The following is a 19,646-nucleotide window of genomic DNA, read 5'->3' on the forward strand; positions in this document are numbered from 1 at the left end:
ATAAAACCAATAAAGGAAGATTCTCCTATAGCTGCACACTGGTATTTAATTCAGGAAATATACATCTAGTTGTTTTATGATAATGATAAAAAAATAAAATAAAATAAAAAAACTCAAATCCCGGGAGTGCCCTAAACTGACGCGTGGTGGTGCTATAATAAATTATATGAGTTATTCGACTATATATTCATTATTACTGTCTGTCATAGGTCTATGTGCACTAACTGCACAGTTATAACTTGGATGCCAAATAGCAAAACATATCAAAAGACATTGTACTGACAGAACAAGAAAATAAAGTGTCAATAGTTCTTTAAGATTTATTTGGTAGGCTACTGTAAATAATTAGCTTCTTTTTTTTTCCTGACTTTGATATATTTAATTATAACTTGAGTGAATGCAAATCCGATGAAGAAGGTATGCATAAATGTCCCTCACTGTCTCAACCTCAATAACATTCATGATCGGCCTCTGGGGGTCAGCCCTATGTTCCCACAGCCCTATGTTCCCACGGCCATATGTTCCCACATTTCTAAGAATTTTTTTTTTTACTGAAAATTTAGAAAATTAGGCCCTATGTTCCCACAGCCCTATGTTCCCACAACCATATGTTCCCACAGTCCTATGTTCTCTCATTTAACCCCCCCCCCGTCCCCCCCCCCCCCGCCCCCCCCCCGTCCCCCGAACTTAGTTAAGCAGGAAGCGCCAAGTGAGGGGTAGGTTTAGGTATGTTAACTAATTAAGCCCTAGTCCCCTATGAAGGGTAAGTTTTAGTGCTTAAGTGTTTTTGTGCTGGTACAGGGATAGGGAGAAATGGGGATACATAAGGCTGTGGGAACATAGGGCTGTGGGAACACAGACATGGTCCCAACACGTGATCACTCAAAGAGTCGTCATTCAAATTATTATGACACAAGAACATTTTGTCTTCGTGGTACTAAAATTCATGATTATAGTTGCTTCACCTTGAATGAAAGTCAATTAGCTGAGACAGTTAATATAATTCAGTTTATTTATTTGAAAACAAAAAATACTGTCAAACTAAAAATGTTCCGTAAAAATGCATATCCACTGTAACTTCCTGTTGACATTCCGTGCATGTTTTTTTTTCCTTGCAGATGGGAATGTTGAAATGATTTACTTTATGATGACAGCATCATCAGGAGTGCAGTTACCACTGAATATGCAGAATAATTCTGTTAGATGTTGTTAAAAAAAAGAGCATAACAGGGGCAACTGTACCAGAATAGTCTTTTTCAATATAACTACTTTTGGCACAGACGTGTTCCTTATATACCAACAGATGGCAGGCAGATTTGTAGTTATGAAGCAAAATTCTCCACTACAGTTACAGTAAATGAATGATGCTTGACAATTACTGTAATTTCATCAATCAGCAATCACACTTCACACAGATTGTAATGCCTTTCAAATAAATGCAAATGTGCAAGATCCCTTGCATATGGCAATCATAATCAGTCTTATGACTATACACTTCAGCATGTCATTCAAAACAAGATGTGCAATATGTACAATGATGTAAAACAATATAGTATTTGTATAAAAAATATTTAAAGTCTAAGGGATGTTATATAAAGAGAGCGAATATTCTAGAGTAAACAAGTCAGGATAATGTAGTCAACCAATCTTGACGAGGTCATCAAGACCAACCGACCAATCAGAATAAAGTGTTTCAGAGAGCAGTGTAGTAATCATTTTGAATTGAAAGACTGGAATGCATAACCTTAAAATTGCAAGGTGGGATTAACTATGAAAACTATGAATTATAATGTCCTTTGCTAATCGTTCCTTTGTGAAACGGTATAACGTGTTCAGCCTTAATGAACAGGATTATACCAGAGCATAATCAAAATAACAAAGCTATTGATTGTTGTACGAGAAAAACAATTAAATCTCATTCAGAATGATGACATCGTGACCCTTTAAAAATGTACCCTGTTACATTAATAGCATTGAAAGAAAAACAAAACATCACTTCATAGAGTCACTGTGTATTTGATTTCTCTAAAATTCTCTAAAACAAAAGTGGGCATACATCATAACATTATTACTTATTGAATTACTTCTAAATGTATGAATCCTATTACTATTTTTGGATTTACAATGTTTTTGTATCATAGCAGTGTTTTCTTTTTATTAAAAAAAATAATAATAATAATAATTTACAGAAAATAAACGAAGAAAAAACATGTATAGCCAAATATATTTGGACACTCGTATGTGCTTATTTAGAATTTAATTTGAAAACCATTGGCATTAATATGGTCTTTTTTTTTTTTTTTTTACTGGTTTGTTAGTTATTGGTGTCCAAATATGTTAGCCATATACAGGGTAATATTATATCTGTGAATAATGACCCTTCACAGTTACTATCCATCATCCATAAATGCCTCCCAAAATTCATATGATCTTTACATGAAATCATACGCCACAAGCATTTCCTTACAACTGAATATCAGTTTGTCTCTTAAACATAATGCAAACGTTTGTATGAAGAAAATGAAGAAAACCTGCCTTTGACCACCTGTTAGAAGAGGTTTGCAGGACAACATATCAATAATGAAAATACAAACAGGTTTCTCTTTTTAGATGTATGTTTTGTTGCTTTTCGTTTTTTTTCTACTCAGTAGCAATGCCTCAGCATCACAAATACACAGAACGCAAAGGAAAACGGACCCTCGTGTGGCTGAGCCGCTAGCTAGCTATGCTACATTTTCTAGGACGGAGTGGAGATCTTTGGACAAACAATATAAAGTACAAAATGTACATGTTATGACCACATGCTTATCGCGTCACCACACTTTTAGGCTTTGTCACTCTGTTAGTAGCACAAGATAACAAGATGAGTTAGGCAGTGCTTAGAGTTCACATCACAAACAGACCGGTGGTGAACTAAAGCAAGTCGTGTGTTTTGTTCTTCTTTCGTTCGAGCGCTGCACAGTTCAGGCCCCCCGGTCCAAGTCTTTTGCAGGGAACAAACCGTTTTGTAGTCTCCACCTTCGCCCACTTCATTTGACCTGAAGACTGACGGGAACATCTTTGTTGTGATTTATGTTATTCAGGGAAAATAAACGATGGCTCAAAATCTTAAGACAGAGATAATGTCGAGTTAATCCACAACTAGAGACGCGTGCAAGCTAACCTGCTGGCAGTGTTGTTAAAGAGGATTTGGGTACACCTGTCGAGGGTCATAGGTCATTTCTGGCATGTATTGCTCATGTAGCTCGGCGTCCAGTGGGAGGCCATCCATGGGTATATCAGAGTAGCCATATGGAGGGTACACTGCATCCAGATCTGAAAGAGAGAGAGAGAGAGAGAGAGAGAGAGAGAGAGAGAGAGAGAGAGAGAGAGAGAGAGAGAGAGAGAGAGAGAGAGAGAGAAATTCAAGTTACAGTCATCATGTGCAAACACAAAATAATATATATATATATATATATATATATATATATATATATATATATATATATATATATATATATATATATATATATATATATATATATACATACATACTATATAATATATTTTATATAAATTCATTCTAAAGTCATTCTATGCAAAAAAAAAATTAAAATATATATATATATATATATATATATATATATATATATATATATATATATATGCATGTCAAACACAACATATTTCAATAGTTTTAATAAATGTATTAATTATACTAATGACAATATTCAATTATCTCATAATATATTTAATTAGTAGAAAACAGCTAATAATTACTAATTAATGTAACGTTACTTGATAAAATTATTTTTTTAAAACAACAGATAAAAAATGATCACATTTAATCATGCAATGTAATATTTAAGTATTCAAATTATATAACATAATTCATATTTTTTGTAAAAGAAAAATGTCAATAAAAATATTAAAATAGTAATAAATAAAAATAAATACATTTTACAAAAATAAAATACCATTTAAAAATAACTTTCACTTTTTTAACAAAAAATATACATTTTTTGAATGTACCAAAGACGGTCTCAAAAACGCGGTTTGAAATCGCTGGTGTTTCTGAGGTCACAGACTACCTTGTAACCAATCACGTCAACGTGTGATCGTCAACGAGCGGATCTCTGAACAGGGCTGCGTTCAGCCCCGACAAAAAGTTGCAAAACGTTTTTTTAAACGGAAACAGTGGTGCGTTGAAAACCGTTCTGATGACGCAAGAGTTGCAACTATGGCAGCTGAGAAGGCCATTCTTTGTGTTCTTTTTCGAAGCCTGATGAAATCGGTATAAGTACGTGTTTAATACTGCAAAATACGCGCGATGTTACAGTCACTGCCCTTGCCGTCCAGAATTAAAGAGAACATCTCAATCGAGTGAAGGGATTTGTGGAAACTGTGGTTCCTAATTATTGTGATCCAACATTTGCCTCGCATTTCAGGACGAGAAGACAAACATGTCTTCTAAAATCTCAATTGTTGTGTAAACGACTTTACTTGGACCCATTGTGTGAGCTGTCTCTTTAATACCGCGTGGTTTATATACATGTTGCTGCTGATTGGGCTGAGATTTTTGACACACCCACCAAACAAGAGAAAACGTATCCGTTTCCAGGAAACATGTCGTTCAACCCGGAAACGGTAGCAAAACGTTGTGCACCGGTTTGAGCTTGAACGTGTCCCCGGTGTGAGTGAGTGGAGGCGGGACTCATTTGCATATTTAAAGAACCGCATATACTAAATGAGGCAAGGGTGTAAAATCCAAGTTATTTTAAGGCATTAAGACATTTTTTCAAGGAAAAAACTTTTAATATGTCATTTTGGTAATCAAAGATTAGTGTTAAAGGAGAACTCCGGTCAATTTTAACATTGAGCTCATTTTTTTGTAAATTTGGAGTGCTGTCAGTGCAGAGAACAACGACAAAAATCTGTGTTGCCTACACCGTGTTATCCTCTTTTTAATATTTGCACCCTGTTGACTTCAATGGGGCAAGTTTTAAACCTGCTTTTAGCCTCTTAACATCCTTGTTAAGATCTTAAAATCTGACTGCAGTAGATGTAAAAGATATTAATAAAGTGATGTTAATTCAGCCAGCGCACATACCTGTATTTTCTTCCTGTTCACAGTCCACAGTAATCGATTATTGAGTTCACGCGCGTGATCATAGGTAACTAAACCTATGCGCGTGAACTCGACAATCGATTACTGTGGGCTTCGACCAATATTAAAAATAAAAAATATACATTTCATGAAAAGGTAGTGTTACACTAATGGTCACATGCTTTTGCTGGTGTTATAATTTTTTCATTTAACATGCACTATAATTTATAGACTTTTTTGGGTCATTCCATGAAATAGCATCTTCATTATTCATCATAAAATGATAATTATTTCAACAGAATCATTCTTACATTTTAATTCTGAATTAGTTTACAGTCATGACATTTCTTCAGTATTTTAAGTATAATTGAAAGAATTATGCTTACCTTACACATTTATTTTAAACTTCCATCGTGAGTGCGTTTTTGTCAAGGTGTTTTTAGTGAGTTCTTACAAACTATGGGACGTGCTTCAGACTTTATGGCTGAACAGCATCAGTGTGTAAAATATCCACAACAGGTTGGGTTGTTTTTAGTAGGTTGTTTTATATTTACAAGTTCTCCAGTCTTATACTAGAGTCACCTGTGCGAAACTCAAATGAGCGAAAAGCACGTTGCATATGCCGGACCGCCGCTGACTTAATGTTCCCCTATAGAGGAACACAGCATTCTGTCACTTTGCGGAACGGACTGACAGCAACGCAAATTCAATGACTGTCTCCCTTTATCTTTTCGTCTTTGACCCCTCTCTCACACACAAACGCACGCCATAACTCATTTGTCATGTGACATTTTATTTCAATGGTCTTCGCTCTAATGCTGCGAGATGTGCTGGATAAATAGGCAATTTGAGGCGGTGTTGCGTACTAAAGCAGACAGATAGTGAGTGAATGCGCTGGGCTGTCGAACGTGCTCCAGACTTACCATCTGGTATGTATCCAGGGTCGAGTGGCATGGCAGCATGTGCCTGAGAGAACAAGAACGCAAACATATTCATTAAAAGCTTCTTTCATAAAGAAAAGAAATATGGTAAATACCACTGAAATATTAAAACATATTATACTTGAGCAGCAAATCAGCATATTAGAAAGATTTCTGAAGGATCATGTGACACTGAAGCTGCTGGAATAAATGACATTTTAAAATATAGTTATTTTAAATGGTAATAATATTTCATAATATTACTATTTTTGACCAAATAAATACAGCCTTGGTGAGCATAAGAGCATAACGTTTGAAAAAAATAAAACATAAAAAACTGTTACTGACTGTCCTGTGTTTGCTTAAGTGGCTTTCTTAAAAGCTTTTTTTCTTTAAAAATTGGTTTTTATGTTAATAAAAAATCAGACTTAAGTAGAGTAAAGGGATAATTCATGCTATAAATGTCTCCTTTTGTGTTCCCTGGGAGAAAGAAAGTTGATTTACAAAATGTACATTTTTAATGAACTTTTCCTGTAGTATGCAGTAGCCCAAAAAGTATTAAAGTATTTAAATGTCATTGCATTAGATACAAAATATCAAACCAAGAGGCATCTACAAAGAAATGATGGTTCTCTCATAACCAACATCACTTTTTTTTCACACACAAGCCTAAAACCATCCATGTGCATGTGACGGTCATATAATATCTGTATAATAAAAAAATAATTGACACTGAAACATTGAATTACTGGAAATTAATGCACACTCATATCAGGGCTGCATTAACCATTCAGGTTTGCATTCATTTTCAATAATTCAAAGGTTATGCCAAATCAATATGATTATTTCATTACGATTGCTAAAAATTGACATGGCATACATAATTGAAATGATGTCCAGTAATCTGAGAGTGTGGCGAGTGACACATATATTCACCATTTCCCAGGCTGCAGGGTCATGTTTGAAGAGGGAGTGTGTGAGCTCCACCGACACACGCTTCCTGTAGTCTGAACTCTTGTCCTCGGAGATGCGGAAGAGAACGGCCGCAGCGTAGGTGGCTGAGGAAGAGATAATGATGAGAGATGTGATCATTATTTACATATTATTATTACCATACTTTCTGGACTACATGTGAAGCAGAATGCAAATATGGTGTATGCGAAAAATTGGTGAGAGACTGGTGAAAAATTTAAATAATGCATTAAAAGCAAGGTAGGTGATTTGTTCCAACATTTTTGTTATGCTGGTTGAAAGTCTCTTCACATCCTGATAGCAATCACTAAGTGATCTAAATGCATTTATATGTATATATCTTGTCTGTGGAAGGCGTAGGACCATACAATGTTCGTCCAATCATTGCATTAGGTCCGAATCCAATGATACAATGTCCTACCTGCCTGTCAACGTATGTATTTCCATACTTCCGCACCCTGCTCGCACATCATCAGCGTGTTTTATGCTATGCAGAGTTAGACAGACGTCAGTCACTGAGCGCCACAACAGAAACTGCAGCCACCTTTTACAGTTCCTCCTGAACCAAAACAACCAGCTTATGCCGCGTTCACGCCATAACCACTGTAATTTGTAAGAGATGGAAACCTGTGACGTTATACTCGGAGCGGTTCGCGACTTGAATTTACGCATTTCAATGGCAGCACTATCAACTCCGAAATGAATCTGCAGCAGTCAGGTGGTACAGGTCAGTGCTCTTTAAGTTATGTTCATTATTATTGTAATGTTATGTTTTGAGTTATTTTAATGCAATCTCTCATGACGCTTTTGTTATGCTCCCTGCTGTGTGTGTTCATGTGTTTAAAGAGGCGTGGCTTTGGAGACGCTCTGAAGGGAGGATGGGATCTTTCGCTCTCAAAGCTAACTCTACAGTTACATCTCCATGCACGGTCACTTTCGTTTCATAAATTTGTTAAGGTTTGGCGTTTATAATAAATATTGTTTAAATGAACACCATTATAAGTTACGTTATGCACTGGTATTTTACAATATTTCTAAATGTAACAAGAAAATGCGACTTATCTGCATTTTTTTCAGCAAATTCAGCTTTACGTCACAGGAATAAATGACATTTTAAAATATATTCGAATAGAAAACAGTTATTTTAAATTGTAATAATATTTCACAATATTACTGTTTTTACTGTATTTTTGATCAAATAAATACAGCCTCACTGGGCATAAGAAAATTCTTTCAAAAACAAAAATCTTACCAATCCTAAATCTTTGTGTAGGGAATATGTTTTTTTATTTTTTTTTAAACTGCATTACATAGTTTATGTATATATAATGATTACCTTCTTATATTTTAAATGGATGGTTCCTGGCCAGATTAAGTTACAATACTAACCAAATTTATTCCTGAAAGTGAAAATTTCAGCTTGTGAGACTAAAAGCCATTTGATACAGTGCAAGCTGAAGCTTCTCTTGTGTGTTCTGCTCCTTATCTGACGTGTTGAAGACACCAAAGTCATGCTGCATCTCTGACAGTCTCTGTCTATTGCAGACTGTCATTGTCAAGCACATAAAGGAGAGAGTGTTTATGGCAGTTTATGAAAGCAGCTGGTAAGGTACTGTAAACACAGTATCTCAGTACTACCGGTATTCTGTATCATCTTGCTTCCACTGGGACTCTGATGTAAAATCAAGAGGAAGGTTTGCACAATTTCAAATGTGGTAATGTTGTGTTTGTACAGACTATGATCTGTCCAATGACATATGGCTCATTTCAGTGTTTTATCAACATGAGCCGTGCTATTAAACTTTCTCTCGATGGGCGTCACTCACCAATCCCCTCATTGGGAGAGTGCAGGAGCTCCATGAGAGGTGCAGATGCTCCTTCTGCGTCAATCATCTCAGCAGACTGCTTATCCAGAGCGAGTTCACACAAAACACCGGCGGACACACGCTTTATGTTCTCCACGTATGAGTACAGAAGCTAACAGGAAAGAGGAAGTCAAAGGATGAGAGGGGTTTCACTGTTGTCTTATCACACCCACTTTATTCAAAGCTTGTCATTTTCTACACACTAGATTTTCAATGATGATCAATGATATTCACTTCACCTGTGAATGGTCATGATGTTTTGGCTCATCAGTTTATATATAACCAAAACTAATACCTGCACATATGTCCTTTTGTGACATTTTAGTTTTGTTAAAATATTTTGTTAGCCGAACTTAGCCCCGCCCACAACATTTGAGGTCGGGAAGATGGTAATCAAAGATGAGTTTAAGTGACTACAGAGGGACTTTAAAAACTTACTGTTTATCAATTTGCTTCAACTTAGTTACAGTACATAAATTAAGCTTAATTAGTTGTATTTACGTGAATATATTCAACTTTATTACTGTGACCCAATTAAAATTATTCATTTTTTTTGTGCCATAAAAGGCTGGCTCTTATTAAATCATAATTTACATTATCTAATAGTTATGCATTAAGGGTATTTCGTTTTTTAAAGACGTTTTTTTTAAGAGAATTACTTTTTCAAAGAGTAGCTTGACTATAGTTTAAACGAAAGCTTTAAGAGTAGCTTCCCCAAAACTGGCAGTGTAACATAAACATGGACAAATGCACAAAAACAAACAGCAGCCAGACACCCTGCAGTCATCATCGCACCACAACACCCACACATCACAACACACACAGATGAACCAGATTCACTGCCAGGAATGCCATAAGTTGGTTCAGTACTTGCACAAACAGAGGAATGGTCTGCATGCTGGCGATTTCCCCTCGGTTGATCGGATCTCTGGCCAGTATATGCAAAGCGCCTGTACAGCCTTCCACAATCTCCTCCATTCGCACGCCATCCTGTGAAAAAAAGAGTGAAAGTGAGAAGAAAACATTAACTCTAACACCAAAGGGACCTGGTCTATGCCAAATAATGGGGCCTTGATGCTAATTGAATTGTATTTTAACCTCCCTTTGGAGGCTTCAGCCTATATGTGAGGGTGAATAAAGAGGCCAACTAGGATATATGGAAAATCCATGCACAGGTTGAAAAACCCTCAAATGCACCTGATAGGTCTGCTGGGCCCCTGAGCCATGTCTTTGAGTTTCCTGATGAGCTTTCAAAAGCAGGTTGACCAGTCGAGGGATTGTCCCAGATTCTCTCAGAGGCGCCTGATTGGCTGGACACAGGGCCAAGTTGCGAATCAACCCCACTGTGGCCTATAGTGTGAAAAATGTACAGCATATTAACTACTCTTCATAACATTTTTTGGCAACTTCTTTATTCAATTATTTTCTTATTGTTTTCTTCTGCTCACAAATGGATTAATGCAATGGTTTCCAATAAAATTCTTAAAATGCCTAAAACCAGTGAATAAATAAACAAGGATCACATACAGTAGCTCACATACTTTGGTTTTGAATCAATTTGATGGGAGATTTGATGAGCTTTTATTGAGATACATGATTTTGATTGCAGTCGTTGGTTTCTTGGTAAAGCTGAATGCAGTTGTTGAGAAAAATCTGAGAAACAAAGCCCAAAATGTTCTCTCCTATGAATCGTATTGCCGTCAATGAAAAACAATATTAAAAAGATTTTTCTTTCTCATGAGTTTAGTTAAATTCCCTTAAACACAATGAACCGTGACCCACTTTTGTACCTCTATACCTTTACAAAAATTCATAACCTAAATCTAAACACAACTGTAGTGAATTCATCATTGTTCAGCTCCACTGTAAGTCCATTCCTCAAAGCTGTCATCATCTCTAACAAGTGACTCACTCTTGTAAATCCCAAAGTGCTGACTGGCGAGTGAAACTCAGGAACTGACATCAATATGAGCAACTGAGCGATGTTACTTGCACAAATGTTTTTTTAATTAAAAAATTGAGCTGAATACAACGTTTAGGTTGAGATGCTTGATGTAAGTGCATGTAAATCTGTTTATGGATGCATCGATGCACATGCAAGTCTTTGTAGGTGAAATCACCTGTTTGTCACTCCACAATGTAGTTCAGTGGAAATGTCATGCGTAAACGCTTAATTTCCTACGGCCTCCTTCACAACGCATCATTAGGCCACAATGTTCCTCTGCTGATTAGAGAACGCCTGCTGATAGAGCGGATCTCTGCAGTGTGGGACGGCAAGACACGTCAAGTGCCAGAAACCTCTCCAAATGGAAGAGGAATAAACATGATGCAATGCATTCCAGACATCGGGGATTCATGTGTGTTGCATTAGTGATCTGTCTTCCCCACCCTGCCTGGGTGCAACCAAAGCCATCAGCCAGATGGGGATGGCCCATCCACAGTACAGAAGGTTCGCACATTTTGTTTGCGAAACTGTCTGGTTTCTACATAGAGGCATTTTAAAATGAATAGTTCTGACTCTAAATGAACCACATTCACTGCAGATTTCAAACGATAAATGCATAAATTTGGTCCATTCTACTACAACAACAGTTAGGCTATAGCTATATTACTGGGAAGAATATTATTCTTTCTGATTATCATTCTGATTAATTTATTCTGATTCTTCTTCTTCTTCATGAATGTAACTTTTTATTGAATAGTGGTATCATATTGTATCATAATGCAGTGACTGTAGTACACAATTCTTATTGCATTAAAATAAAAATAAATAAATCAATAGATAAAAAAATACTGCTGTCAAAATTGATTAATTGTGATTAATTGCATATAACATAAAAGTTTGTTTACATAATATATGTGTGTATATATATTTTTATATTTCGTTTCTCTGTGTGTGCATATGTGTATATACTGTATATAAACAGTTTTTTTCTTACTCGGTCAAATCATTGTAATACAGTCTCTCGTGGTTCACTGAATTACTTAAAGGTGCATTCATTTAAAGGGCCCTATTTTAACGATCTGAAACGCAAGTAACTTTGTGGGCGGGCAAAATCTAAAATGGGTTGGTCTGAAGTAGCTACATTAGAGCCCTGCATTTCAGCCCGAGCCCGACGGGCCCCGACTTTTTTACGCCCCTAGGGCCGGGCTTCGGGCCAATTTTCACGTCATACTTAAAATGCGGGCCGGGCCTCGGGCCTTTTTTGGGTTATCCTGCTTTTTATATTTTTAGACATTAATTTAAAAAAAATATGAGAAGTTGACGTTGACGATAGAAAAACAAACATAGAAAGACATTTCGTAACCTCATAACTTATGGCGTTTTTTTCCTGTCAAATGTCGAGAGCGCATTATTGTAGCGTGAAAGTAGGCTACATTAATATAATGCGCGAGCGCGAATCTCTCTGCTCGCGCGCGGGAACTGGACGTGCCCTGCACTTAAAACGTGTTTTAAATACTGGCCATTATAGCCATCAGCTAATCTTAAAATTACACTGACATATGACTGACATGACAGTCTGTCTCACGCACGCACACAGAAGGTTTCCCGTCAGCGCGACCCACGATTCACCTCATGTGCAAATAATGGAGAATATTAAAGCTCCAGTATGTGACTTTGGTATTTGACCACAAGAGGGCGCAGTTTCCAACAATAACAAAGGCGAAGCTTGATGACGCTATGAAGGAGGTGACGATGGGAGATGTCGTTTTTAATGCGTTTTCACCATCTAGCGATATATCTACATGGAATTAATGAATCATGATCACGGATGAGGTAATTTATTCGTTTTTGTATTACCTGTATGTCTGATCGTATTATTTTATGTTATCATAATTAATGAACTGCAAGGAATGTGAAATGTTATGCTATATTATCCCGTTACAACATACAGCTATTTGTCAAATGATTTGTTGGGTTAATGTTGTGCAGTTTTACGTTTTTATGGTTAATGCCGTGTTGTTTAACGTGTTCAAACCAATATCTAAAAGTAAATTTGAACGAACATTTGCAAGTAATGACTAAATATATATTTTTAACATCATATCCGATTGTATTTAATTGTACTGCCATAATCTCGGTCACCACACGTGATAAAAAGCCTTACCAAAGTACAAAGAGCAATATAACTTTGTTTATAAGTGCTATTATTGACAGTTGCATGTCTTACCTGTCTCAATACACTCGCGAGAGAGTCTCTGTCAAGTCCAAGATTCGCGCAGCTCTCTCCATCTCGAAAACGCCTGCCGATATTTATCCAGGTTTTATTCCTTCGTTTGTCACACAGTCTGCGTGTATCAGAATATGGACGCTTTCGTTTTGTTGGCACTTCAATACTCGCCAAAGAGTAATCGTGATCCATAACAGCTATAACCATACAGTCTATGGCTATAACGCTTTAACCACCACTTCCGCATTTGACCATGCGATATTCCGGTGTGGTGGGTCATATTTTTTATTTTATTCTTTTTTTTTTTATTCTTTGTCAGACGTCTTTATTGTTTATTGTGATAAGAAAAAAACCTCAAGAAAGTTGTTGTAAAAAAAAAAAAAAAAAAATTCCGGTGTGGTGGAATATCCTATCACATGGTCCACACCGGAAAAAGGATTGCGTCACTGAGGCGCGACATTTCTTTTCCGGGACGGCCAGTTATTTAAAATCGGAATTTCTCTGAAATAAAAAATCTTTGGAGACTTTTGAGATATTGTAAGTACACAACTGGAGGAAATATATCACCCTGTGCAAGTTATTTTTGGAAATTTTATTACAAAATTCCTACATATTGGAGCTTTAAGAGAAAAATCGCGTGCGTGAGAAGAATTCGTGATAGAAGAAAGGAGGACTGGGTTAAAACCTTCCACTGTGGATGCTTAGCTATTCTTTTTCTCCACGATGCTCTGTTAGAGACTGTTCTAACTTTTCGTTTGATTGGACTTTATTTTCGTTTAACTGTTGGAAACCTCTGATGTTTTTCGTTTGATTGGACTTTGTTTTCGTTTAACTGTTGGAAACCACTGGAAAAAAAAGAATGGCCATGTTCTGTGGTGCATTTTTGAGGTAAGATAATCTGCAAGTTTGTTTTTAATTTATTTAATTTAATAGGCTATTGCTCATTTCGTTTGCAAGCGCTGTTGCGAGCAGCCTGAGCCTGCCTCAGTATTTCAAAAAAAAAATTTACTCACTGTGGTTTAATAAATAAACATTTATTAAACTAACTGTCTGTGTGATATGCTTGAAGTTTTTTATATCTATTGATTTTATTGTAGACAAGTAAAGTATTATAGCATTGATTTGAGAGGCTCAATTGATCAAACATGTTTTACTTGCTGTCGGCTCGGTTTGCTTGGTCGTCATTTAAAAAAAAAAATGCTCCAAACATTTGTCTAAATTAACCTAATAAAGAAATGAAAAGAAACATTAATTTACATAACTAACAAAGAAACATAACTAACAAAACTGAGCTATTTTAATGGCTGCAAATAGGGCAGGCTGCCGCTGTGTAATGAGAAAAAAAAAAAAAAAAAAAAAAAAAGGGGCTCTGGTCGGGCTCGGGCTGATCATTCTGATGAGCTGTCGGACACGGGTCGGGCTAGGGCCTGAGCGTCTCGGGCCAGGGCCGGGCTCGGGCCTAAATTTGAGGCCCGTGCAGGGCTCTAAGCTACATTACTCACAGGTGTGGTTCTGGCGTAACGTGAAATAAACCAGAGTGACATCTCACATTCCCCTTAAAAGCAGGCGTGCTTGTTCCATGGCGGATTGCTATTATAACGGCGGATTTGCCAGGCGCACGCCAGGAGCGGTTCACAGCCGAGGAGACCGACGTTCTCGTCAGGGCCGTAAAAGACAGAGAAGTGACACTGGGGATGGGAGAAACCCACCCAAATTAGCTTCGGTTAAACAGGCATATAATAATTTGGGTAAATGTGTGAGCTAGATTTATGCCTATTTTTTTCACATCTTCATGCTGTGTCTGTGTAGATGAGAGAAGCAAAGTGTATGCGCGTTGTGTACACGCTACATTATGGCCAAGCATGCGCCCTTAAAATTTACGCCACTGAAAACACGCCACTGACTTTAGACTAGGTTTTTCCTGGTATGTGGCGGAATTTTTTTCTGAAACTGCAAAATAGCACCAGGGAACGTTTGCGCCGGAACATGCTCCCTCTTTTCGCTGAACCGCCCCAGGGAGTGCAAGTTCATTCCCTAATTTACCGACGTGCGTCTGTGAAGGGAAAAGTCCGCTGTGCGTCGGGTGCAAAATAGGAATGATACATGCGTGTACAAAGTCAATTGCGCTGGGTGCAAGATAGGGCCCAAAATGTTTAACAGGTTAAAAGAAATGAATAGTACTTTTGAAAAGTGTTTAAAATGATAGCATCAAATGCTAACATCAGTAGTCTAATAAATAAAAGTGGTTTGGTTTTTACACAGGCCAGTTGAGATTACATTAGCAGCCCAATACTTCTCACTTCATCTTTTTAATCTTATTGGACACTTTTGTTTGCAGAATATATTAATGCCTATACGTTTTAAAAAAGCAAATGGCAGTGAAAATGTGAAAACGTGGCAGTGTGATGTTGGTAAGCTCATCATATACAGAAACAAATCACTGAGTACACCACAGCGGATAGCAACACAAAACATCTGAGTAAAATAAATCAATGTAAACACGTTATAGACTTCCTATTCAGCCAGGCTGACTTTTTTAGGAATTTCTGCATGCAGACTGTGAGTTAAAATAAAAGCCTGGCACTGTCGTTCTTCTGGATCGATACACACGTGCTTAACAGATCACAGCACACACACACACACACACACACACACACACACACACACACAGGTTTCTGCTCCAACGGTCTGATACGATTAAGCGAGAGATCATGCGTGCCGGGAGCCCGAGCTCACAGAGACACAATCAAGAGTCCGGCCCATCACAAATCAGAGAGCCGAGGACAGACAATTACACTCGCTGCGACCTTCTGATTCGCCAAAGCTTCAAGGGCTTTGACTAGCATGGAGACATTGACAAGATATATAATCATGAGGTTAATTTTAGAAATGCAAAGGAAAACTGACTGACTTTTTCATTTTCATGGAAGTTAAGGAAGTTTTTTTTTTTACATATTCAAATATGGAGGGGAAAAGTTTAGTGTCAGTAAGGTTTTTTTGAGTTAAGAAAAACAACATCCTGTGATGTCTTCAGTGTCACATGATCATTCAAAAATCATTCATTTGCTGCTCAAGAAACATTTCTTATTATTCAGGATTCTGTGATGAAAAGAACAGCATTTGTTTGAAATAGAAATATTTAATAACATTATAAATGTGTTTGTTTTCACTTTTGTTTCATTGAATGCATCCTTGCTGAATAATATGAATATTTTATTAACAAAAAAACGTACCAACCCAACTTTTGGACGGTGTATCACAATACAAAGAGTCTCGCCCCAAATTGATTGGATGAGCTATAATATTTGCATTAAGTTCAACTGTTGCCATAAATAAGTGAAAATTGATGACTCCTGATCAAAAAAACGCTATCTATCTTTTTATTTTGTCATCATTTACTCACGTTCATGTCATTCTATATAATTACACTTTACAATAAGGTTTATTAGTTAACAACATTAGTTAACTACATTAGTTAACATTAACTAATAATGAACTGCGCTTATACAGCATTTGTTAATCTTTGTTAATTTCACCATTTACTAATACTTTATTAAAATCTTGTTAACATTAGTAAATGCACTGTGTGAACTAACATGAACAAGCAATGAACGGCTGTATTTTTATTAACTAACGTTAACAAAGATGAACAAAAACAGTAGCAAATGTATTGCTCATGGTTAGTTCATGTTAGTTAATACATTAATGTTTAAAAAAATGAACCTTATTGTAAAGTGTTATCATTACACTTCTAACATGAAACACTGGCATTTTACCCTGGCATCCTGATACAAGGCTTTGCTGCTTTCAGTCCATGTATGGCAGCGATTCCTTGCATATGATGCTTGAGGGCTCTTTTATTGTTCCGGCTAGTGTCCTCAAAATTACGCTGAAGCCCCGGAGGAGCGTAGGAGTGCCGCTCAATGACTAAGATCCGGCACCAAATCAGCTTAACAAGAGAGGCAAGTCTCAGCATTCTTCCACATCAAAGCCACGCAAGCTCTGCACCCAGATGATTCAAACCTGACCTTTCAATTCAAACGCCAGAGAGGGCTTTCAAATTGGCAGCAATTCAGACACACACACACACACACACACATACAGACCTTCACCACAGGCCAATAGTGCGGCTGACCCAAGAGCTTGGTGATGGCGGGGATGCCGTAATGCAGACGCACTGCATTCTGGGCCAGCTCTGCGTCAGGGTGACGGCTCGTGAGGTGACGCAGGGCACAGACGGCCGGCTCGGCCACGTCCTCTTTCTCTCCGGCTCGAAGCACGGCGTGAATCAGGGACTCCACCCCGCCGCTCTGAGTGACCAGGGCTTTGTTGCGCGCGTTGTTGCAGGTGAGGTTTGACAGGATGCCAGTAGCGCAGGTCAGCATGTTCACGTCATCTGAGCCCAGCTGACTCACTAAGATATGCAGGAGACCATCGAGACCTTCCTGTATCCACAGGAAACAAGAATTCAATACATTTAAATACACCACCATTCAAAGAATTTTGAATGTTGTTGAAGGAAGTCTCTTATGCTCACCAAGGCTGCATTTACTTCTTTCTATTTTAATATATTTTATATATAGGATTTTCTTTCTCCCACAACTTTCATTCTCCAAGGGAACACATTTAATGTTTCAATTAAAGTGAAAGGTGATTAAAGTGATTAAAATAACTTAAAATTCAGTTTGTTTCTCACAAAAAGCTTCAGAAGTCCTGGAATATAGTGCATGAACCACCTTTATAATGCTCTTATGCTTCCTTTTTAGCTTATTTGGAGCTTGATATGCCTAATGAACCAGAGAGGTACTTTAATCTACTGTACTCGAGGATGGTCAGTAAGATTTTTGTAATGTTTTTGAAAAAAGTCTCTTATTTCATCAAAAATGGTTCAAAAAATTATTACAATTGTTTTCTGTGACACATTACTCCAGTCTTCAGTGTCACATGATCCTTCAGAAATCATTCTAATATGCTGATTTGCTGCTCAAAAAACATTTCCTATTATTATCAATGTTGAAAACAGTTGTGTTGTTTAATACTTTTGTGGAAAAAGTGATTTTTTTTTCCAGGATTCTGTGATGAATAGAAAGATTAGCATTATTAGAGATGAATAGAACAGCATTATTTACATTATTTAGTTAATTTACTCTCACTTTTGATAAATTTAATGTGTCCTTGCTGAATAAAACTATTAATTTCCTTTTGTTATTTTTTATTTTAAATTCCTTACTGACCAAACTTTTGATCAGTTGTGTAAGTTAAGGTCCATCGACCAAAAAAGAAAAAAAGTGCTCCTTGTTATTTTTATATAGAATGTTAAAAGCACTTTTAATAAGTCTTGCGTTAAAACGTTAAATGTATTATTTAAGCTGCAAAGCTGTATAAGTGTGACGTTAACTCTCGCCAAAATGCAACCTAGGGTCTTTTTGTGAATCTACCCGAGGCAAACTTTCGTTTAAAAGCATAATTAGGATGGAAACGCCACTTTTAAGATTGACCGTATTTTCGTTTTCGGTCAATAGTCGATCTCCGAATGCGAATGAACTGACTCTGAATTGTAGTATTGTTTCCTTTTTCAAATACAAGGTCAATATTGATTTTCAGTAACGACAAAACAACAAATTATCCGTGAATTTATATAGAACTAAGCTTTAGGAGCTTTCCATTTTTGACTGTCAAAATGCCGGCGGACACAGCTACAGTGAGTTGTTCAAAATCTTTCTTTTTAGTAAACTCTGTGTACACAAACAATGTTCTCAATGCTCGAGTTCATGTGAAGAGCCCCTGGTGATACTTCGAGCAAAGTTTCATGTTGTGTCGAGCCTTCTTAGTGTTTTAAAAATAGCGATTTTGATGCTATCAAAGTAGTGCCCCAAGCACTCCCATTCAAAAGGCAATTTGACCGAAAACGAAAATACGGTCAATCTTAAAAGTGGCGTTTCCATCCTAATTATGCTTTTAAACGAAAGTAGATTCACAAAAAGACCCTAAGGTTGCATTTTGGTGAGAGTTACGCTTTAAATCATCATTCTTACAGTTGTTTTAAGGTTTTACGGTTTATGCCATCGTGTATTCATGTCAGCAAAGTTGTAATATTTGATATAACTACACAAAAAAAGGTTAGTAACAAATGTTTTTCACTAAAGAAATCATGTTAACACATATTGGTTACATCTTGGGTTCTAATATTTAAACAGTAAGTATTTTAATGCGTACAGGTCCATTTCTTCTGTAAGTGCATCACTGTAACCCAGATTTTTGGGACAAGTGGATTATATTGTGGCAACCACCATCAAGCCCCAAATGCTGTGGATTGAGTTTAACCTGTATTGAACCTGGAATATTCCTGTAACATTCACCTTTCCATGCATAAAAAAAGATCAGTGACAGTAACAGCACAAAAGATTCACATAAAAAAAAAAAAAAAACACATTTCAAGAATCAGACAGTCAAACCGCTAATTATCACAAATTAAATAATGACCATGATAAGGAACAAATGAAAGAGGAAAGGCAGTGGAAGAAGGAGATAAGAAAGAACGCCGGTGTTTGAAGGATTAGACGGACAGACACCGGAATGACATGAGCTCAAATTCGTACATTTAAATTCAAGACACATTCCGTAAGAGCAG

At 36.9% G+C, this 19,646-nt stretch overlaps 1 protein-coding gene across 4 annotated transcripts in view; it reads right to left on the bottom strand.

Moving 5' to 3' along the window:
- Window positions 1-989: 989 nt before the first annotated feature.
- jupb (junction plakoglobin b) overlaps window positions 990-19,646 on the bottom strand; it is a 104,856-nt gene continuing 86,199 nt past the window's right edge. For all 4 annotated transcript variants that reach the window (XM_079878644.1, XM_079878642.1, XM_079878643.1 and 1 more), the window contains exons 9-16: window positions 17,122-17,460; window positions 10,041-10,193; window positions 9,714-9,833; window positions 8,805-8,955; window positions 6,943-7,064; window positions 6,010-6,052; window positions 3,164-3,315; window positions 990-3,045 (exon numbers count right to left, since the gene is read on the bottom strand). In XM_079878644.1, the coding sequence (XP_079734770.1) occupies window positions 3,179-3,315; window positions 6,010-6,052; window positions 6,943-7,064; window positions 8,805-8,955; window positions 9,714-9,833; window positions 10,041-10,193; window positions 17,122-17,460 (1,065 nt within the window). In that variant the 3' untranslated portion in view covers window positions 990-3,045; window positions 3,164-3,178. The remainder of the gene's footprint in view (window positions 3,046-3,163; window positions 3,316-6,009; window positions 6,053-6,942; window positions 7,065-8,804; window positions 8,956-9,713; window positions 9,834-10,040; window positions 10,194-17,121; window positions 17,461-19,646) is intronic.

This window comes from Squalius cephalus (assembly GCF_949319135.1).
Source record: "Squalius cephalus genome assembly, chromosome: 8".
Taxonomy (NCBI): domain Eukaryota; kingdom Metazoa; phylum Chordata; class Actinopteri; order Cypriniformes; family Leuciscidae; genus Squalius; species Squalius cephalus.